General features: G+C 45.5%; 1 protein-coding gene across 4 annotated transcripts in view; it reads right to left on the bottom strand.

The window, feature by feature from the left end:
• The window catches only part of anxa3a (annexin A3a), a 138,630-nt gene that overhangs the window by 49,767 nt on the left and 64,938 nt on the right, over positions 1–23,925 (bottom strand). For all 4 annotated transcript variants that reach the window (XM_072496216.1, XM_072496217.1, XM_072496220.1 and 1 more), the window contains 5 exons: positions 23,469–23,591; positions 20,703–20,790; positions 9,873–9,967; positions 6,867–6,980; positions 1,826–1,916 (listed from right to left, as the gene is read on the bottom strand). In XM_072496216.1, the coding sequence (XP_072352317.1) occupies positions 1,826–1,916; positions 6,867–6,980; positions 9,873–9,967; positions 20,703–20,790; positions 23,469–23,591 (511 nt within the window). The remainder of the gene's footprint in view (positions 1–1,825; positions 1,917–6,866; positions 6,981–9,872; positions 9,968–20,702; positions 20,791–23,468; positions 23,592–23,925) is intronic.

Here is a 23,925-nt window from a genome sequence, read left to right as displayed (position 1 = left end):
GGCGCCAAAGGCCTTTCCCACCAGCCGGTGCAGCGGGAACCACTCCGGCGCAGGCCTAGCTCCTCACGGTGAGTGCTTGGCCCCTAAAAGTGCGGAGAAATCTGCACCTTTAGGGCAGCCCGAGGCCGGAATGGTCCACGCCACTCTATTCCGCCGGGACACACCACCCCGCCGGTAGGGGAGAATCCCGGCCCAGACATCTGCCGGCAACATTAGGGAGACTGTGGTCCCCTGTGCTGCGCTCACCCACACACTTATTCTTTGGCTGCGAGTGGGTCCTCAGTGGTGAAGCCCTGCTCTTTAGTGTTTGATTGTTGACAGCTGCCTCTGTGGTGCTGATGCTCCCAGAGTTCAGACTCACTGTTCAAGCAACCAAGGTTGCTGGACATGCGGTGCACGAATCGTCCACTGAGACATGACAGCTGCGACATCAAGAAGGAACTTGTGAGTTGAGAATATTTTGTTTATTAAACAGTCAACAGTAACAAAGATTTCAAAATCAACTATGGAACATTCCACATATCACACTAACCATTAAACAACAAGGAAACGTCACCGTTCTGGCAGGGCAGCCTCTGATTTGCCCACCCCGCCAGTAACTTAGACATTCGAGTATAGTGTTGCCAATTACAAAGGTTGTGGCAGTGCAGAGAAAGCAAAGGATTTCACCCTGGAACACCCCTGTAGGGGCCAGAATTAGTTGTGGGAGCGGCCCGTTCACGCCGTCGTAAAACGCGACGCCGTTTATGACGCCGTGGACACTCTGCCGCGGGATTGGCGAATCCCGCCCAGTCTCTGCTAATTGGGGTGTCTGGGACAAGGGGCATAGCTGAAGAATTAGAGCTAGGGCTTTCAGGTGTAAAGATAGGAAGGCACTTAGGGCAGGATTATCCCGCCCTTCCCGCTGGCAGCATCTTCCAGTCCTGCCAAAGACAACTCCCAGCACCATATGCCCTGGTGATGGGACGGGCGAGCCACACAAAACACCATAGACTTTGGCAGGACGAAAGGATCCTGGTGGTGGCCTATGGCATGCCGCCTCCGCCACCAGAAAACATGCCATGGGGCACGGAAAATCCCACCCTTGTGAATATAAACTTTGGAACTCTTTTCCCACAAATAGAAACTAATATTAGTTCCATTGTTAAATATAAATCTTGAGATTGATAGATTTTTGTTAACCAAAGGTATAAGGGGCTGGATTCTCTGTCCCACCACATTTCGGCCCCGAGCCGCCGGCGGGATTCTCCGTTACGCCGGCCGGTCAATGGGGTTTCCCATTGTGGGGCAGCCCCACACCGTCGGGAAACCCCGGGTGCCGGCAAAATGGAGAATTCCACCGGCGGAGAATCCTGCCCAAGGGATATGGGAAAAGGGAGATAAATGAAGTTAGGTCACAGATCAGCCATGACTTCATTTAATAATTGACGCTGAACAGGAGGAAGGAACTAAATAGCTTGCTTCTGTTCCTATATACGTTTAGGGCAGGGTAGAGCTCTGCATTTTATCTGCTAATCTGTAAATAAATCCTGCTGGAGCTCCACAAGTTACTAATACACCTTTTAATACCATTTTCAGATTGATTCGTCTGTTCACAGTTGACCTTTTAAGCCATCTGCACTGATTACTTCCAAGATTTTGTCAAACAATATTTAAAAATATATGTGCCACTAATTATTCCAGCACATTTTCCAATTATCTTAAATTAAACCAACAACTCAAAATTCATTTTCGAACACAAAATTTGGCCAAACGTGTCAGAGGGCACAGCTTATTTGTGATCATTAAACATTGTGCAAGACTCCCTCTATGTAGATACATGTACCTGAATGGTAAGCTTCCTTTATTTCTTTTAGTTGTTGGTTGCTTCTTGTAGCAAGAATTTCAATGAGCGCACTTTCATTTGTGCCAGGTCCCTAAAGAAATCAAATTAAAGAACATTTCAGAACAAAAGTGATGTTCGAGTACAATTTGTCCCCAATCCCTGGATGAGAAAGTTCACAAGGGTTCGCAAAAAATGTTTCTACTGTCATGTAATCTTGTCTGGTAAGCTGACTGGAACAGACAGAAATCCAAGCAGTAATACTGGACTACTGTTATGTACTCTTCTTCTCAGGAACAGTGTTCCAGTGTGATTTTTTTTTAATGACCAATGAAATTCAGGTATTTTAAATAATCAAACTAAAATTAAATAGCATTGGAACGGGGTATGGGGTGGGGGGAGGAGAGGGGGCGGGAGGGAGGGTGCAGCTAGATGATTCAGTGAGTTATCAAGATGTGCTTTCATTTCTGATGCGAGACTTCAGATGTGATGTGTTGAGATCAAATTTAAACAAAGCTGCGCAATTAAATCAAAAATGCTAGACATTAAAACTTCATTATGTTACCAAACTTTAAAAAAAATATGTAGCAAGAGATTGGAGGGTAGCTAATATAATCCCGCTATTAAAAAAGGGAGGTAGGGAGAAAATGGGGTATTCAGCCTCTCAAACCTGTTCTAAAATTCAATCACATGATGGCTGATCAACTTAATTTACCTTCCTTCAGTCACTTTCCTTGATAATAATAATAGTCGCTTATTGTCACAAGTAGGCTTCAATGAAGTTACTGTGAAAAGCCCCTAGTCGCCACATTCTGGTGCCGGTTTGGGGTAGCCGGTACGGGAATTGAACCTGCGCTGCTGGCCTTGTTCTGCATTACAAGCCAGCTGTTAAGGCCACTGTGCTAAACCATGCCCCGTATGTTTACCTAACAAAACATTACCAAAACAAATTACTGCATAAGCTAAAAATCTGTAAGAAACAGTAAATAGTGGAAATACTCAGCAGGTCAGGCAGTATGTGGGGAGAGAAACTGAGCTAATAAACACTGATGATCTTTTGTAAGGACTAGAAATATTACAGATATAATAGTTATTAATTACATAGCTACCGAGCAAAGGAAGGGAAGAAGAGAGAATAACAAAGGTAAATGTCTTTGAACAGGTGGGAGGCAGGAGTGAAGACAATGCTGGAGACTGTTGCCAAGGAAGGAGATGTGCCTGTGATGGCAGGTTTCAGTGGGTAACAAATCAAAAACGAGCAGGTAAACAAGCGTGGTAGTCACCACTAGCTGTATTATATATATTACGGTAAGATACATATAGTAGAGGTACATGGGTAAATCCCTGCCTGCTGGCTCCGCCCAGTAGGCGGAGTATAAATGTGTGTGCTCACCGGTGCTGCAACCATTCCGGTAGCAGCTACAGGAGGCACAACATCTTTGCTCAATAAAGCCATCGATTATTCCACTCTCATCTTTGTGGTAATTGATAGTGCATTAACAAGACAAAATTCTGTCGAAGAAACATCTTTAAAATGTCTCCATTGATGCTGCTCGGCCTACTTATAATCCTTGCAGTATTTTCTGTTTGTGTTTCAGATTTCCAACATCAGCAATGTAATAATGTTGTATTCACTGACACTTTTTTTCTCGCAATGGCCATATTGAAATATTATGTACAATTGTGGACACCATACTTTAGGAATGATGTCAAGGCCTTGGACAGGAAGTCTATCAGAGTACTACCAGGGATGAGTTGTCTGGAGAGATTGGAAAAGCTGGGATTGTTCTCCTTAGGGCTGAGAAGGATAAGAGAAACTCCTGTTGAAAGCATTAAAAATTCTGTGGGGTTTTGAGAGAGCAAGTGAGATAATTTCTCCACAAATGGGGAAATTTTAACCTTCCTAGCCAGGTGGATGGCTGTACATAAAGCAGGGTAAAAGAGCAAAAATGCCAGTGTTTCAGGAAACCAGCAGGAACCCACTGAATAACACATTTAACTGGAGCACTTTGTTCGCTCGTTGGAAACCTCTCTGAGGCAGGCAGGTCATACATTTAAATATGATAAAAGGCAATTGATTGGAATTTTAACTCTTAAGGGCAGCACGGTGGCACAGTGGTTAGCACTGCTGTCTCGCAACGCCGAGGATCCGGGTTCGATCCTGGCCCCAGATCACTGTCCATGTGGAGTTTGCACATTCTCCCCGCATCTGCGCGGGTCTCACCCCACAACCCAAAAAGATGTGCAAGGTTAGTGGATTGGCCATGCTAAATTGTCCCTAAATTGGCAAAAAAATTATTGGGTACTCTAAATTTAAGAAAGAAAAATAATTTTAACTCTAGGTTCTGTCTTTAACTCTCAGTGTATAAGTTCCCTGGGTATCTGCAACTCACTGGGTCAAACTAGGAAAGAGGACAGTGGAAACTAATGAAACTCTGACAACTGCTTCTTTGTCTGGCTGAAATGTATATGCACACAGGATTTGATCCGAGGTGTGCTTTCATTGCTTTGGAGTTGATTTTCTGTATTTTGAAGGTCAATTCTGGCACCTTGGAGTTTAATGCCTTTGATCTGCACTTCACAACTTTCTCAGCAGGATGAGATCCTCATATGCAGCTTACATTAGAGCAATGAAGGACAAAAGGAGCAACATGAATAACATTTGACTTCTCCTCCATTCCACTTGATGGAGAGGATGAGCACAAAGCTCTAGATTGCAGGAGGTAATACTCCCAACATAGGGCTAAAATGTATGGTTCCTCTCTGGTAGATTTGATAATGGGGAGGGTAAAATTCCCCGACTAGCCTTCCCATCACCCACCTACCCCCACCCCTGACCTAGCAACAACTTTACATGGACAGGTGAGATCTAGGGTGGCCCACCTTTGCTGCAGTTGAGGCCCATAAGTATCCAATTATTGGTCGCTTCCCACCTGGTCTCAATTCTGACAAGAGGAGTTCAGAGGTGGGGGCGGGGTAGTTTTTCACTGGCAGGTCATCATCCTTGGGCTTTGATTGGGAATGAGGTAAGTGCTTCCCTCAAGGGCCCCATTTCCAATTCAGGATTATGTCCACTTTGCTACTGATGAGGCCAATCAGAATGAGAGAGCCTTGGATTTCCTCCTCTGACTGGATTCCCGCAGGTACAGGGAATCATACACTGCACACATCTGACAATCAAGGCACCTTCAAATCAACCAACAGGAATCAGCAAGCAAAAGGGATTCCATTCCATCGATGTTCAGTTGGTGTATGCCAGATACCCAGGAAGCTGCCATGGTGTCTTCATCCTGGATCAGTCAAGTCTCTGCTTGCACCTTATGGTGATTGCCACTTTAAGGCTTACTGAGTAAGGGTCACGTGGTTTGAACAACCAATCAACACCTGTCCGGGGAATCTCTCTAAAGAGAGTGTTCTTCCTAGTTAAAAGAGTGTACAATGGACTTGGCTCAAAGCATGTAGCCAATGAAGCAATCTTAAACCTACGGGAGTATGTCTTCTCATACCTCCACACAATATCACTGGTTGTCTCCTTGGCGACCAGGGCCAACTTCTAAGGATGTGACTAATGACAGAAGTGGTACCACTGATGCACAAGAAAGACATAACTGAAGCCACATGAGCACAAGAGTGATAAATGAAAAAAGAAAATCAGGGTTGGTTTGCATCTGAGAACTGTAGTGCAACCTTCCTTTGTTGACCCTCCATTGGTCAAGTGTCTGGCTCTGAATGCTTCGATTCTGACCCGCTCAGGGTTTCTTTAAATAGTGAAACTGCAACAGCCAGCTGTGAGTCATCATCACACTCGTCCGCTATAATTGGTCGAGAAACCCGGAAGTCAGGTACGAATGACATGGCTGAGCAAAAAGAGCTAATGACAAAACTGCGGCTCAAACCTTTGGGTTCACAAAGCACTGCCAGTCTGCACCGCTGTGCGAGGGTGGAAAGTTTAGAAATCAGCGCATGATGACTTATGCAATGGGAGATTTTTCACTTTATTCTCTTACACAAATGGCTGGATGAGAGGGGCATGGAAAACTAAGCACTGGATTTGTTTGCTGGAATGGTGCTGCTGATATTTTCTGACTGAACTGAGGCTGCTAAATGCAATCACTTTGTTAAAGGACCAAGATACTAAGCAAATTTGGATAGCCCTCCCCATGACTGTATTCCCATGATTTGGGAACCAGCTCCCCCGTGTACAAAAACGATTTTATAAAACATGTAGAATTTGAAAAAGATTTCAGATTTTAAGAATTTAAGTTCCTAACCTGTAATATCTTGTGCTATTGCACATTATTTTTAGTTTCATTTTTCAAACCTTTAAGCCAGTTTTTGCTGCCTTATCAAAGCTTATTTTTTTTGCTGTTAGTCAGGCAAGTTGGTCTGTGAATGTAAACAGTCCTCACTGCAAAACATTCCTTTGGGAATTCCCTTGCCCTTAGGAGGTTTGAAGATTAGAAAGATTACTATGGGCGGGGACAAGTGTGCCTCCATCAGACCAGGGCTCAGCAGACCTTCTCGACCTGAGGTCATACAGACAGTGCTAGTCATTAGCCATGTTCAAAAAGTCCTATCTTTGCTACTCATAGGCTACCAGGGAGGCAGTCTCGGAATTTTTGCTGTCTCCTCGCGTCAGACCTCCAAACTACACTAACCCTTATTAGAAGACTCATAGTCACATAAATATCAAACCAAGGTTCATGACTTTAATATATTGTATGCTAGGAAATGAAGCATTTAAAGAACAATATGCTGCTTACAAGCAAAATATTTGCTTATTTCACCTATAATCTATAAATAAAAACTGGCGCATGATCATACTGGGAGAACCATACAAACTAGATATTCGCAATTTTTCAGGAATTTATGCATTTCATGCTTTTTTAAACCTGCACTATGAACTTTATACTTCAGTATAACCATATTCTTGTGATGTAGAGAATTTAGTGCAAAAAGTTTTCACTATTTTCAACAAACTGGCAATTCACTTCCCAACTGGTATAAAAGAACACACTCGAAAATAACAGAAAAACAAGCTCACCCGCATTGCTCTTTCTAGCTCCATTGCATCAAATAGTGCTGGCGGCAACACCAGAGCAGTGATCACTTTTTTAAAGTCACCAGAAAGATCACCCTTTAAATCATCAATTAGCTCCTGAAACAGATTAAAATGTAATAACAAAGTAAACAAAACTATTCGGTCATTTTCCACAAAATTATTCAGCAATTACTTATTCTGGTTCCCTACACAATGACCTCTAAAGTGTCTGATGCTCCACTTGACATTTATATAAGCACTAGTCACATCTTCAACATATCCTAAAGCATTGGTTTGTTGTAGAACCAGTCTTGCAATGTCAGAAATTACAACAGCCAATTTGCACAAAACAAGGCCCCGAAGACAGTAATGAAATAAGAACTAGTTAAGAAGCTCTAGTGGTGGGTGTAATTTGAGGAAAGGAAGATTGATTAGAACATCAGTAAGACACCCCTATTCTACAGGGATCTTTTACATCTAGTTGACCAGACAGACAGAGTCGCAGTTAAATTTTAATCTGAAAGGCAAATTAATGGAAATGAAAACCAAACCGCTCCTATAACATGTTGTCAATCCACATTGCCGGTTTTATATTGAGGCAAAAATACTCATGGGCAATGCATTAAAAGTATGTTTGGTGGCTCTAGTTGTAGAGTGGATCTTGAAAATATAACCTTCTGGCTCTCAGGCAAAAGTGTCATCACTTACCAAACTGGAATTTTAATGAGGTTAGCTTTTCTCTGCTCCTGATAGAAAAACCTTATGCTACCTGCCCTTAAACTACAACGTGTTATCTACAAATAAGTATTTAAATAACTGGTATATTAGTTATTCATATCATCTTACAATTTGCCTCTTCATTAAAAAAAATCCTCTGACAACTTATTAAGAAAGTGTCTAGTTATAACATGATAAGAATAGAAAAACGCTCATTTTAATTTAATCTCTATTACTACCTGATCTTTTCTAAAATAAAATGTAAGTATACTGTGGCTATCACTACTGGCACGTTCATTCTCTACCACACAGTTGGTACAGGTTTGTATCAGTCATGATGGCTTTGTGCAATTGAATAGTAATCGGGGAAGTTATGAAGTGCCTTTTGAGATGAATCAGAACATTTTGATTTAGATTAATAGGGCTGGATCTTTCTGCCCTGACCGCCACAAGATCGCCATGGGCGGGACTCGGATAATGGAAAAGTCCATTGACCTCAGGCGGGGTTCTCCGGTCACCGGGTGGATGCGGCCAGGGAATCCGCCCATAGAATCCATTCAGTGCAGAAGGAGGCCATTCGGTCCATCGAGTCTGTATTGGCCCATGGAAAGAGCCAAGTCTCCTGTCGCCCACACCTCCGCCCTATCCCCGTAACCCAGTAACCCCACCTTTCCTTTTAGACACTAAGGGGCAATTTAGCGTGGCCAATCCACCCAACCTGCACATCTTTGGACTGTGGAAGGAAACCGGAGCACCCGGAGGAAACGCACACAGACACTTGGAGAACGAGCAAACTTCACACAGTCACCCGAGGCCGGAATTGAATCCGGGTCCCTGGAGCTGTGAGGCAGTAGTGCTAACCACTGAGCCACCTTGCCACCCTAATTTGAATCAAAAGTTCAATTTATGAATTTTGTTAGCATTGATTGGTTCCACCTGTTAACACAAGACCTATTTAACAACAATCTCAATAACACTCCTTCTTTTGTATTGCTATTGTTGAATAGCTCAACAAAGATAAAAAATAAGAGCAGAATGGTGGCACAGTGGTTAGCACTGCTGCCTCACAGCTCCAGGGACCCGAGTTCAATTCCAGCCTCGGGTGACTGTCTGTGCGGAGTCTGCATGTTCTCCTCATGCCTGCATGGCTTTCCTCCGGGTGCTTCGGTTTCCTCCCACAGTCCAAAAATGTGCAGATTATGTGGATTGGCCTTGATCAATTGCCCCATAGTGTCCAAAAAGTTAGAGGTTAGGTTACGTTGGGTTACTGGGTTAAGGGGATAGGGTGGGGGCCTGACACTAGCTAGGGTATCCATTCAGCAGGTCGGTGCAGACTCAATCGGCCGAATGGCCTCCTCCTGCACTGTTGTGATTCTTTTCTATTCTATTCTAATCTATTCTAACATATACTTGTCTTTCTAAGTCCTTTGGGAACTAGTAATTACACACTGTTCATTCTGATGGGACTGTATTTCCTTTAAGTCCCATTATTTAGTGTTTTTTGCTACTTTTACATTTTCCGGGATTCTCTGTAAGGAGATTTTGGGCAGAAAAACTGTACCCAGACAATTGTGTTCTGTATGTAGGCAGTAAGATGTATGCCACTAATTATTTTCATGCTTCCTTACAATAAAGGTCACCGTCTTGTAATTGGCAATTTCCCAGAGAACTGAAGTTAAGTGTAGAAATCTCCCTCCATTAGCTAATGTGAATGATAATATTGTTGCCAATTAAAAGAAAATATATCTGTAAAGCTGGAAAATGATGTGAAGGAACTTGAAAAATGTATGTATTTTCGTTCGCAATATAATTACGTCTTCAGTGAATAAACTAGATCCATAAGGGGGTTGCATAGTTAAATCAATATGAAGTTACAGTATTTTGCAGTCAGCATGGAATTTGGGTTCAAATCCGCGATTCACGATTACGATGAGTTCTTTATCTTAGGGTTCAAGCACTGAGTGGAAGTCAGGTCATTATTGATTATAATTATGAAGAAAATGGTGGCAAAATAGGACAAACATCTGTGATCGTTATTGGGGAATCCTAATGTTAATTGGTACAGTGGATTGATATAGATGATATATAGTGTAAAGTGGGGGGGGGGGGGGGGGAGAGCAATGCTTCTCAAAACAAAGCTTTGTCTATTTGGGTAACATAAAATAATTTGAGCAATGAGTACAGCTACAATTCTATCTACATGCATTTAATTCAAGGCAAAAATTCATTCTGTGAAGACAAAAGTTATCTTCCTTGACTGAACATCTTAACAGCTTGAATCTTAGTACGCACACGTCCACAGGTCCCCTTATATTCTTTACAGATCTGTTGACGTTGCCAGTTGCTTCGGTGTGTCAGAATTTCAATAATGGCTTGTTCATTAGTTCCTAAAATTAGATTAAAAAATGGCAATCAGTTTCTCAGTAAGGGCGCTTGTAACATTGCCAGTTTGGGCAGGAGATAAAGAACACATGATTTTAGACACATATTCTGAAAGCATTTATTTATATATTGCACTAAAAATCAGTAACAAAGCCAAATAAAACTCCCGGTCAACAAGCAGCTAATTCCCAGTTTTAAAAAACTTTGTGTTTTAGGAATAAATTGTAAAATAATAAAAATGATAGATTTCCTCTTGTTGGACCCAAAGAACATGATTACAATAAGGCCCAAGGTGGCACAATGGTTAGCACTGCTGCCTCACAGCATCAAGGACCTGGGTTCAATTCCAACCTTGGGTTATTATCTGTGTGGAGTTTGCAGGTTTTCTCCGTGTCTGCGTGGGTTTGCTCCGAATGCTCTGGTTTCCTCCCACCATCCAAAGTTGTGCACCTTCAGTGGATGGCCATGCTAAAATTGCCCCTTAGTGTCCAAAGATGTGCAGCTTAGGTGGGGTTATGGGGATAGGGTGAGTGAGTGGCCCTTGGTAAGGTGCTCTTTCAGAGGATTGGTGGTGACTCAATGGGCTGAATGCCTCCTATAGGGTTTCAGTGACCTCTCAGACATCCTGCTGTTAAATATTAAATGCATCTTTATCAATAATATATTTCTTCCCCTACCAGAACATCTTTGGGAAAGGCAGAACTAACAATATTTTTGATAATTAATAATGAAAATTCATTATGCATGTAAAATTAGTTCAGAATTCTGGTCGTATGTCCTGAAAAAGGTTGGTAGGTTTTGGAGACGTGCATCATTGACATTGAAAATTATTAAGTTTACCATTGGTTCTGAGATTGCTGCAACCTTCCCTAATATTTCCAACTCCTCTGGGGTGATAGAACTTCTCAAATAAAGCTTATTCAAAATTATATTTCCCATTTAAAATCCTTTGTAAGAATAATCTACTTGTAAGATTTTAAAGAACTGAAAACATTTCAAGATTCTTATTAGTCTTTTCTTGTTCAATCCGGCCCCGGGTCACTGACTGTGTGGAGTTTGCACATTCTCCCCGTGTCTCCCCGTTTCAACCCCAAAACCCATAGATGTGCAGATTAGGTGGATTGGCCACGCTAAATTACCCCTTAATTGGAAAAAAGAATTGGGTACTCAAAATGTATTTTTTTTAAGCTCCCATTCTTTACATTCTTAAAAAGTCAGCTTGCTGGGCTTCATGTGGCAGCATGTGGGGAGGAGTCACACACAAGGTGGCTCCTGCCAGGATACCCTGTTTTTGGGGTTTATTTCAGTTAAAACTTCATTAGTTCAATGGGATAAGGTTCCTACACAAGTGAAATGGCAAGAAAGACCAGGACAAGGCAGTCTGCAAATATAGATTAGTTGACGGATTCAGAATCTTCTTGAGGCTCCTCAGTTGAGAAAATGGTGGAGACCACTACTGCGACTCCGGCCACTCCATTGTAGGACATGATGATTACAGGCATCTTGGCAATGGAATTTCGGAAGCTGTGGCAGGCTGTCTCCGAGGACCTCCACAAGTCAATAGACAAGGCCCTCACTCCCATTCGGTCAGTGTTGCAGGAGACTGCCGGCATTCTGGCCTTTGCGTCCCTAGTAGCCCGGCGAAGGATCTTGCTAATGTGGAAGGAGGCGAAGGCCCCAAGCGTGGAGGCCTGGATAAATGATATGGCAGGGTTTATCAAGTTGGAAAGGATAAAGTTTGCCTTGAGAGGGTCTGCGCAGGGGTTCTACAGGCGATGGCAACCGTTCCTAGACCATCTCGCTAGATGAAGGTCTGACAGCAGCAACAGCAACCCAGGGAAGAGTGGGGGGGGGGGCGGGAAACATCGTTCGTGGGGGGGGGGGGGGGTCTCTGGTGGGCTTTGAGCAAGAAAACACATGAATGATCCGGAAACTGACATGTCCGGGAAGAATCTAATGTACAAAGTTTTGTATCTTATTGACTTGCCATGTTCATGTCTTGCCACGCGAGTTCTTTTTCTTTTCTTTGTTACGGGGGGGGGGGGTTTGTTTGTAAGGTGGAAAATATTGTTATTGAAAAATTCTTAATAAAAACATATCTTTTTTAAAAGTGTTGCAGGAGACTGGTGAGACAGTAAATGTGCATGGTAAGGCAATACAGGGTGTGGTGATGGCTCTCTCGAGGCAGGGTGATCAGATTGTCTCCTTGGAAGCTGAGATAGCACTGATGGCCAGTGATAATAAAGCACTGAGGGCCAAGGTGGATGATCTGGAGAATCGCTCCAGGACACAAAATCCTAGAATGATGGTGTTGCCGGAGGGAATGGAATATCCAAATCCGATGGACTATATCTCGACGATGCTTGGGAAGAGGGTGGAGTAGGGTGGATCGACGTTCTCTCCTGAGCTGGATCGAGCCCACGGTTACTCAGGCAGAAGCCCCATTCTGGCAAATCACCATAGGCAATCATTGTGAGGTTCCATATTTTTCAGGAGAAGGAACGAGTTCCGAGATGGGTGAAGGACCATCGAGACTACAAGTGGGAGGGCCACGCCATAAGGCTCTATCAGGGTGTGAACGTGGGGGTGGCTAAAAAAGGGTGGGATTTAACAAGGGCAAGGCTGTGTTGTATCAGAGTGGAGTTCGATTTGGGGTTGTGCACCCTGCATGTCTTAGAGTGACTTTTGATACAAAAGACTATTATTTGGTGTGCCAGAGGAGGCAGGTGCTTTTATTTTTTAAAACGATGTATGTTTGGGGTGGGCTTATGGTTATGGGATTTGTTGGGGTTTCTTGTGCAAGTTTAAATTTTCTTGTTCATGTGTGGGAGGGTTTTAAAAAAAATTAAACTTGGACTTGGGCTATGTTGGTGGCTATGGCTATTTATTTGTCTTCACTCTAAATGGGGGCCGGCCTGCTAGCTGAAGAGTTAGCTAACGGGAGCAGAGTGGTGGGTGCAGCTCATTATTTTATTGTAATTTTAGATAATGAGTTTAGTGTTTGTGTTTTGTTTGGGGTTAGGAGTAGTTGAGATAAGGGCTAGTGGTCTTTGTTTGCTTTTTGGTGTTTGATTGTTTATTTGGGTGTGATGTTGTTGAGAGGCGGAGAGGTAGGGGGATGGGGGTACAGGGTAGGGATAGTTTTCTGACAGTGACTACAGTTTTTTCTTTGTTTTGTCTTGAAGAAGGGTTTGGCGGCCATTTTAGGTCAGCCCGGCACCTGTTTTCTTTAAGTAGTTGCTGGATTACCCCGTTTGATGAAAGTGGCTGACTCTGGCACCTGGGGAAATAAAAGGCCACCAATTCAGCTGGTCACTTGGAATGTATGGGGGTTTAATGGCCCAGTGAAAAGGTTAAGAACAATTGCTCACCTGAAAAGTTTGAATGCTGATGTGGTGTTTCTGTCCCAGGGGATTTGGCCTGTTACTTTGGCGTAGGCCTCTATTTCCCTGACTCTGAAGAAGGACAAGGACCTTACAGAATGTGGGTCACATCGGCCTATCCCATTGTTGAACGCTGATGCTAATTTTAAAAAAAATTTAGAGTACCCAATTCTTTTTTTTCCCCAATTAAGGGGAAATTTAGCATGCCCATCCACCTACCCTGCAGATCTTTGGGTTGGGGGTGAGACCCACGCAGACACAGGGAGAGTGTGAAAACTCGGGGCAGCACGGTGGCGCAGTGGTTAGCGCTGCTGTCTCACGGCGCCGAGGTCCCAGGTTCGATCCCGGCTCTGGGTCTCTGTCCGTGTGGAGGTTGCACATTCTCCCCATGTTTGCGTGGGTTTCGCCCCCAAAACCCAAAGATCTACAGGGTAGGTGAATTGACCCTTAATTGGAAAAAATGTATTGGGCATTCTAAAATAAAAAGAATGTTAAAACTCCACACGGACTGTGACCCGGGCCGGAATTGAATCCGGGTCCTTGACGCCATGAAATGCTGATGTCAAATTCCTGGCTAGAGTGTTGGCACTGTGGTTGGAGCCCTGCCTCCAGAGGTGATCTCAGACAAACAGGTAGTTTTGTCACGGATAGGCAGCTGTTGGCCGATATACGTTGATTATTAAAGATCCCCCTCTCCAGTGCCTGAACAGGACGTGATTGTCTCAATGGGTGCTGAAAAGGAGTTTGATAGGTGGAGTGGGATACCTCTTTGAGATTCTCGGGAGGTTTGGTTTTGGGCCAAATTTTATTCCTTGGATTCGTCTTCTATACAGGGCCACCACCACAAATGCCTTGAGCTCGGGTTATTTTCAGTTGAACAGGGGTATGAGGCAGGGTTGTTGGGCAGCACGGTAGCATAGTGGTTAGCACAATTGCTTCACAGCTCCAGTGTCCCAGGTTCGATTCCCTGCTGGGTCACTGCCTGTGTGGAGTCTGCACGTTCTCGCCGTGTGTGCGTGGGCTTCCTCCGGGTGCTCCGGTTTCCTCCCACAGTCCAAAGATGTGCAGGTTAGGTGGATTTGCCAAGCTAAATTGCCCTTAGTGTCCAAAATTGCCCTTGGTGTTGGGTGGGGCTATTGGGTTATGGGGATAGGATGGAGGTGTGGACTTGGGTAAGGTGCTCTTTCCAAGAGCTGGTGCAGACTCGATGGGCCGAATGGCCTCCTTCTGCACTATAGATTCTATGTCCATTGTCTCTGCTTCTATTTGCTTTGGATATCGAGCCATTGTTCATAGCATTAAGATCTTCCATGGAATGGAGGGGGATAAAGCGGGGATGGGGGCAGCACAGGGTGTCCTGCTATGCCGATGATCTGGTTCTTTATATCACAGACCCAGTCTCTGTCATGGATGAGATAATTAACCTATTTAGGAGCTTTGGCTCCTTCTTGGGACATAAGTTGAATTTGGACAAGAGCAAATACTTTCAGGTGACTCTCCCAGGGAGGGGAGCCAATCTGGGAATGTTGCCTTATCGTCAGGAGTTTCTTGAGAGAGTGAGACAATCAGGTGGTTTAGCTTTACCTAATTTGCTATTTTATTACTGGACAGCTAATATTGAAAAAGTAGTGGGGTGGCTCAAGGAGCCGACTTCCAAAAGGGAGCAGGCGGAGGCGAGCTCTTGTAATGGTTCTAAGCTTGGGGGCTTGGGTAACTGCCTAGCTTCTATTTTTCCCTGCAAAATGTACTTTGAGTCCAGTAGTGGTGTCCACTCTGAGGATTTGGAGAAAGTTTAGGCAACATTTTAAGCTCGGCTCCTTGTCATTGTTAGCCCCTATTTGTAGGAACCATCGCTTTGTGCCAGAGGGCTTAGATTTGATGTTAAGTGCATTGGGAGAAGGGGGGTCTGGAGAGATTTGGGGACCCGTTTGAGGAGGGAAGGTTTGCCGGTTTTAAGGAGCTGTTGGACGAATTCCAACTCCTGAGGTCTAATTTATTTAGGTATTTCCAGGTTTGCAATTTCTTGCATAAGGAGTTTTCTGCATTTCCTCTGGCACATTTGCACTCTCATTTGAATAGGATCTCATCTCTGGCTGATACAGATGAGGGGAGGATTTTGGACATTTATGGGTGAGGTGATGATGAAGTGATAGGGTGAACTGGGCCTGGTTTTGGGTGTGGAGTGAGACTCTTCACAGCATTAACTTTACATCCTCATGTGCTAGGCTCAGCTTGATTAAGTTCAAGCTGGTGCACAGGGCGCATCTGACGAAGACGAGGATGCTGTTTTTTTCTTGGAGGTGGAGGACAGGTTGTTCTCTGGGCCGTGAATTATACCCACATGTTCTGGTCATGTCATATAATCATAGAATCCCTACAATGTAGAAGGAGGTCATTCGACCCATCGAGTCTGCAGCGACTTTCCAAAAGAACACCCTACCCAGGCACATTTCCCTGCCCCATCCAACCTTTAGACATTAAGGGGTAATTTTGCTTGGCTAATTCACCTAACCTACACATCATTGGAGTATGGGTGGAAACCGGAACACCCGGAGGAAACCCATGCAGACATGGGGAGGATGTGCAGACTCCATACAGACAGTTACCCAAAGTCAGAATTGAACCCGGGTCTCTGGTGCTGTGAAGCATCAGTGCTCTCCACTATGCCACCGTGCCGCCGGTGTCATATACTTGGAAACTCCTGGGTCTCCCTCTTTAGCACCATTTCAGAGATTCCTGATATCGAGCCTGAGCCTTTGCCGCTGGTTTCATTTTCAGGCTTTCGGACTCGCTGGTACTGCAGACGGGTGAAGGCGGATGTCCTCGCCTTTGCCTCATTGATAGCCCGGAAGCGAGTTCTGCTTGGGTGGAGATATCTTACTCCACCCAGTGTCTGGTTGGGTAACCTAATGGAGTTCGTATATCTGGAGAGGGTCAAGTACATCATTAGGGGTCGGTAGAAGGGATCTACTCAAGATGACAGCTATTATTCAAAGTGTTAGTCACCATCAGCTGTTGGGAGGGAGGTTAAGTTATATGTTTGAAGGGTTGGGTTTAGTGGGGTTGTTGAATATCGATTGTGCTATTTTTGCATTGTACCTTTATGTACTGGTGGTATAGTACATTATTTTGCCATAATGGAAAAGGTCTTCAATAAAAATGTTTTTTTTTTTTAAATCATCTTGCTGTGACTCAGTTAAAAAAATTGATGTTTGCTATTTCAAGAAATATTTGTTGGCATAAGCCTGCGAATTATTACAAGATTAATGTTGCTTGATTGCTTCCACAACCTATTATTATCACAGTAGGAGGGAGGGGGGGGGATTGTAGAAGCTATAAATTCACTGTCTGATTGACAGGTTCAAGTAGTTATAGAGTAATAGTTCAGGAAGGCAAGGGAGGCGATCTATGAGTACGGGGAAAAGGCAAGCAGAATATTGGCGCACCCGCTCAGCAAAAGAGAGGCGGCCAGGGAGGTAGGTAAAGTAAAGAGTAGAGACGGTAATACTACCCTGGACCCAGCGGGGGTGAATGAGGTGTTCAAGGACTTTTATAGTAAATTATATGAGTCGGAACCCTTGGCTGGGGTGGAGGGGATGAGGCAATTTCTGGATCAGTTAAGGTTCCCAAGGGTGGAGGAGGACCTGGTGGAGGGGTTGGGAGCCCCAATTGAGATTGAGGAAATAATCAAGGGGCTGGAGGGCATGCAGTCGGGCAAGACCCCGGGGCCTGACGGCTACCCGGTGGAATTCTATAAGAAGTTTTCAGAGATATTGAGCCCACTGCTGGTGAGGACATTTAACGAAGCAACAATGAGAAACAACCTACCACCAACAATATCGCAGGCCTTGATTTCATTGATCTTGAAACGGGAGAAGGATCCGGAGCAATGCGGGTCATACAGGCCGATGTCTCTGCTGAATGTGGATGGCAAACTGCTGGCTAAGATACTGGCCACAATGATAGAGGACTGTGTCCCGGGGGTGATAGGGGAAGACCAGGCAGGATTTGTTAAGGGTAGGCAACTCAAGGCCAATGTTTGAAGGCTTCTAAATGTTATTATGATGCCCTCAGAAGGAGAGGAGGTGGAGGTGGTGGTAGCGATGGATGCGGAGAAGGCTTTTGATCAGGTGGAGTGGAATTAACTGTGGGAGGAGCTGGGAAGGTTTGGGTTTGGTGAGGGCTTTATTGACTGGGTGCGGTTGCTCTATCAGGCACCAGTAGCGAGTGTGCGTATGAACCAGCTGAAGTCGGGGTATTTTGAACTACACTGATGGACGAGGCAAGGGTGCCCCCTCTCCCCGTTACTGTTTGCTCTGGCCATAGAGCCATTAGCCATGGCGTTAAGAGCCTCTAGGAACTGGAAAGGGCTGGTTCAGGGGAGGAGGGGGGGGGGGGGGGTGTAGAGCACCTGGTCTTGGTCTACGCAGATGATCTGCTCTTGTACATTTTGGACCCGTTGGAGGGGATGGGAGAAGTAATGCAAATCTTGGGGGAATTTGGCAATTTTTCGGGGTATAAATTGAACATGGGAAAAGCGAGATGTTTGCGATCCAGGCAAGAGGGCAGGAGAAGAGACTGGGAGAGCTGCCGCTTAGAATAGTAGGGAAGAGCTTTCGGTATCTGGGAATCCAGGTGGCCCGGAAATGGGAGGTACTACACAAGTTAAACCTATCCCGGTTGGTAGAACAAATGGAAGGGGACTTTAAGAGATGGGACATGCTCCCGCTGTCACTGGCGGGGAGAGTACAGACCATGAAAATGACGGTCCTCCCCAGATTTCTGTTTGTCTTTCAGTGCCTCCCCATCTTCATCCCCAAGGCCTTTTTCAAGCGTGTGAATAAGATTATTTCAGGCTTTGTGTGGGCGAGTAAAATCCCGCGAGTGACGAAAGTATTGCTGGAGCGCAGTTGGGGGGAGGGTGGGTTGGCGCTGCCGAATTTCTGCTGGGCGGCAAATACAGGAAGTGGATCAGGAAGTGGGTAGTGGGGGAGGGGTCGGCATGGTAGCGGATGGAGGCGGCGTCATGTAAAGACACCAGTCTGGGAACATTGGTAACGGCACCGCTGCCGTTCTCGCCGGCCCGATACTCCACAAGTCCGGTGGTAGTGGCGGCTCTGAGGATCTGGGGGCAGTGGAGGAGATATAAGAGAGTGGAGAGAGCATCGATTTGGACCTTGATTTATAACAACCACAGGTTTATACCGGGTAGGCTAGATGGCGGGTTCTGGAGTTGGCAGAGCAGGAATTAGAAGGATGGGGGATCTATTTATAGATGGGAGCTTTCCCAGCTTGAAAACTTTGAAGGATAAATTTAAATTACCAGCAGGGAATGGTTTTAGGTATTTGCAGGTGCGCGACTTCCTGAGAAAACAGGTGCCACCTTTCCGCTGCTGTCGCCACAGGGGATGCAGGATAGAGTAGTTTCCAGTACCTGGGTGGGAGAGGGGAAGGTTTCAGATATTTACCAGGAGCTTCCGGAGGCGGAGGAAACTCCGGTGGAGGAGCTTAAGGACAAGTGGGAGGACGAGCTACGAGGAGAGATAGAGGCGGATCTATGGGCGGATGCCCTAAGCAGGGTTAATACCTCCTCATCGTGCGCCAGGCTTAGCCTGATACAATTTAAGGTAGTCCACTGGGCACACATGACAGTGGCTAGGATGAGCAAGTTTTTCGGGGTAGAGGATAGGTGTGCAAGGTGCGCGGGAAGCCCAGCAAATCATGTCCACATGTTTTGGGCATGCCCGAAGCTTAGAGGATTTTGGCAGGGTTTTGCTAAGGCAATGTCCACAGTGGTGCCGTGTCCGGAGGTAACGATCTTTGGAGTGTCGGAAGATCCAGGAGTTCAGGGGGCGAAAGAGGCCGACGTCCTGGCCTTTGCCTTCCTGGTAGCCCGGAGACAGATCTTATTAATCTGGAGGGATTTAGAGCCCCCGAGTGTAGAGAACTGGGGTGACATGGCTGTGTTTCTCAGTCTTGAGAAAATGAAGTTTGCCTTAAGAGGGTCAATGTTAGGGTTCTCCCGGCAGCCGTCCGTCGACTTTCTCGGGGAAAATTAAAAATGTCAGCAGTTGCAGTATTCCAGGGCGGGGGGGGGGGGGGATTGTTGTCATATGGTTGAGGTGGGTGAAGATTGGGGGGGGGGGGAATGTTTATTTTACCATGTTGATGTCATTGTTTTTGTTACTGTTAAAAAAAATTTCAAATACTTTAATAAAATATTATTTAAAAACAAAGATCTCACCAGCGCAAATCCCATTCTTGGCCGCTCGCAAGATTTAACAGCCATTGTGGAATTTGTGCCTGCAGCTAATGGGCCCCCTAGTTCACACCCATAATATGTTGGGCATAATGACTCTTCCTGTTCATAAAAACTTCACTATGTCTTTACTGTTTCTGTAGATCTTCTGCAGGCTGTGTGCTTATGCCGATATTCTACTGAGTCACGAAAGCAGAAAAATGATGACTCCAGTCTTTTCTGCAATAGTTTTGAGTTGCATAAAATGGGTGGCACAATGCTTAGCACTGCTGCCCCATAGCGCCAGGGACCCAGGCTCGATTCCGACCTCGGGAAACTGTCCGTGTGGAGTTTGCACATTCTGTCCTTGTCTGTGTCGGTGTCCTCCGGGTGCTCCAGTTTCCTCTCACAGTCGAAAGATATACAGGTTAGGTCGATTGGCCATGTTAAATTGCAGGAATAGAGCGAGGGTTTGGGTCTAGGAAGGGTGGTTTTTTGAATGTTCGGTGCAGACTTGACGGGCCAAATGGCCTCCTTCTGCACTGTGATGGTGGGTAGGAGGACATGGATTAGCATGAGTTGCCGCTAAGTTGGCATATTGGCTCTAAAGGTCTATGGGGATGAGTGGGGTTAGCATGAGTTGCCACTATGTTGACATATGGGCTATAATTGTAGCAAAGAATCAGGCGATCTGCTCCAAGAGGTCTATGCTGGTGTTTATGTCCCACTTGAACCTCCTCCCTCCTTACTTCATCTCATCCTATTAACATTCCAATACTTTCTCTCTGATGTGCTTATCTAGCTTTCCTTTTAATGCGTCTATGCTTTCACCTTAACCATGCCATGCAGCGCAGGGTTCCAGATTGTCACCATGCTGCAAGAAAGTAATGATTTAAGATCGTCTTTCATAAAGATTTATTGAGATAAATGTGATTTTACAATATTCTGTATTTGTACTGAATAAATACCTCACTGTTAATATCAAAATGCTTATAACAAAGCAAACTTTGGAAAGTAAAAAACATTAGTAAGCATATTTAATACAATGCCTTCCAAAATAATAGTGGCAAATAATTACAGTTGGAAATTATGTACAAAAATGATTTAATATATGCCTACCTAATCCTACTATCGCCTTGCGAAGATTATCAACATCCCTACCGACATTGAAACAGGTGCAATCTTTCACGGACCCACGGCTCCCAATCTATTTAAATGAAATTAATAGAAGAGTATATTACAAATGACATTTGAATAACATGTTCAGTTACCTTAATGGCATTCATTAAAGGTGATTACTATTGATAATTCTATGACAAACTTTGTAATAAACCCAGATTTGGTATTGATCAAAGTTGAAATATTCTACTCTATAGCTAACTGTGTGTAATGGAAGCCATGATGTGGAGATCATATATCATGTCATATAATTTACAGTGTAGAAGGAGGCCATTCGGCCCATCGAGTCTGCACCGGCTCTTGGAAAGAGCACCCTACCCAAGGTCAACACCTCCACCCTATCCCCATAACCCAGTAACCCCACCCAACACTAAGGGCAATTTTGGACACTCAGGACAATTTATCATGGCCAATCCACCTAACCTGCACATCTTTGGACTGTGGGAGGAAACCGGAGCACCCGGAGGAAACCCACGCACACACAGGGAGGATGTGCAGACTCCGCACAGACAGTGACCCAAGCCGGAATCGAACCTGGGACCCTGGAGCTGTGAAGCAATTGTGCTATCCACAATGCTACTGTGCTGCCCGGCATTGGATTGGGGTGAGCACAAGAAGAAGTCTTACAACACCAGGTTAAAGTCCAGCAGGTTTGTTTTGAATCACTGCTCCTTCCTCAGGTGAACCTGAGGAAGGAGCTGCGCTCCGAAAGCTAGTGATTTGAAACAAACCTGTTGGACTTTAACCTGGTGTTGTAAGACTTCTTATAAAGAGAGGAAAACAGCACAAATCACCTGTTGAATGGAGGTCATTACACTTTTATTCATTTGTAGTATAGGCAATAAGCATTCCAGCACAATGCTGTGAAAATCCAATGCAAAGGGTTCCAGAATTTCCAAGTGCAAATTATATCCTGCGTAAATCAATTTCTGAAATCCTTTACACTAGTTTAAAAAACATCATGCTAGAAGCTGTCCCCGTGCTCAACACTGGCCATGCCCCAGATCAAACCAATCGCCATTGGGAGATTCTGCTAATTGTACCTGTTTGCAAGCCCTCGGGTAGTGTTGTTAAAAAGTGGGGGCAGGGGGTGGGGGAGGTTTCTGCATGGATTCCCCTCGCCGATACCTCGCTGAGGGAGTTCCACAAGATTCTCCATCGGAACATTGCCCAGAAAAAATGGAGGAAGGTATGTGTGGATAATTTGGGCTATTATGCTAATAGTGCTATATAAATATAAACTATATAAATATACGTTGTTGTTGTCATCATATAATTCTGCCGCCTTCCACACCCGAAGGAAGAAACAGTAAGACAGGGAAATAAGAAGGGGCAAAATTCTCCACCAACGGCGCGATGTCCGCCGACTGCCGCCAAAAACGGCGCCAATCAGACGGGCATCGCGCCGGACCAAAGGTGCGGAATGCTCCGCATCTTTGGGGGCCGAGCCCCAACATTGAGGGGCTAGGCCGACGCCGGAGGGATTTCCGCCCCGCCAGCTGGCGGAAATGGCGTTTGTTGCCCCGCCAACTGGCGCGGAAATGCGGCGCATGCGCGGGAGCGTCAGCGGCTGCTGACAGTTTCCCGGCGCATGCGCGGGAGCGTCAGCGGCCGCCGACAGTTTCCCGCGCATGCACAGTGGGGAGAGTCTCTTCCGCCTCCGCCATGGTGGAGGCCGTGGCGGAGGCGGAAGGGAAAGAGTGCCCCCACGGCACAGGTCCGCCCGCGGATCGGTGGGTCCCGATCGCGGGCCAGGCCACTGTGGGAGCACCACCCGGGGCCAGATCGCCCCGCGCCCACCCCAGGACCCCGGAGCCCGCCCACGCCGCCTTGTCCCACCAGTAAGGTAGGTGATTTAATTTACGCCGGCGGGACAGGCAATTTACCGGCGATTCCCACCCCCGCCGAATATTCCCACCCCCGCCGGAGACTTCAGCAACCGGCGGGGGCGGGATTCACGCCAGCCCCCGGCGATTCTCCGACCCGGCGGGGGGTCGGAGAATGTCGCCCCTGAATTGTATTTTCCTTCTAGGCACTGATGAATAGATGTCACTGTCAGAGTTCATGAAGGCCCACCTTTTCAACCTTGCCCCTCGCCTGAGGTGTGATGATCCTCAGGTTAAATCACCACCAGTCAGCTCTCCCCCTCAAAGGGGAAAGCAGCCTCTGGTCATCTGGGATAATGGTGACTTTACCTTACTGCCAGAGCTGTACCAATATAACAGGCAGCATTTCTGAGAAGAGAAATAGGTTGTGTTTCGGCTGTTATTTATCTGTTATGTTTTACTTTAAAAAAAAAAAAAAATTTAGAGTACCCAATTCATTTCTTCCAATTAAGGGACAATTTAATGTGGCCAGTTCACCTACACTGCACACCTTTGGTTTGTGGGGGCGAAATCCACGCAAACACGGTGAGAATGTGCAAACTCCACACTGACAGTGACCCACAGCCGGGATCGAACCTGGGACCTCGGCGCCGTGAGGCAGCAGTGCTAACCACTGCACCACCGTGCTGCCCATCAGTTATGTTTTACTTGGGTAATTATGGAGTTGTATTCTTATTTTTTTTCTTTGTTAATTTGCATGTTTTGACGTAAGGTCTTTTCCTGAAACAGGAACATATTTTTCTCTCATAAGTTGGTGAACTTGCTGTGCAATTTCAGCATTACAAAATGACACCACCAGGGAAAAGAGAATCACACTCACAAAAGCGCCATTGGGAACTGGAGTCAGGTCTCCTCCTGGGGTAAGTTGCTCCATAACACCACCGCAGCCCACAGGAGCGTATCCACCATTAGGCCACCAGGAATCACATGCCCCACCAGTAGACTGTAAGTAAGAAGAAATATAAAGGATAATTTGCAGATTGAGTACTGAACAAAAATATATATCCGATGAAGGATCAGATTCCTCCTTCCATGCCCCCAATCAACGCCCAACCCGACTTCACAAAATAATGTGGCATGTCTTTGCTGCTGGCTCAAAGAGAGCATTTCTAGTGGCTGCTGTTCCACATGTGTGATGGGAAAAATATTTTTTTTAATGATTTATTCACGGGATGTGAGCATCATTGGCCAGGCCAACATTTATTTTCCATCCTTGATTGCCCTTGAGAAGGTGGTGAGAAGGAGCCACCTCCTTGAATGGCTGCAGTCCATGTAGT

This window comes from Scyliorhinus torazame, chromosome 3 (genome assembly GCF_047496885.1).
Source record: "Scyliorhinus torazame isolate Kashiwa2021f chromosome 3, sScyTor2.1, whole genome shotgun sequence".
NCBI lineage: Eukaryota > Metazoa > Chordata > Chondrichthyes > Carcharhiniformes > Scyliorhinidae > Scyliorhinus > Scyliorhinus torazame.
This window is presented reverse-complemented; position numbering and strand designations above follow the sequence as displayed.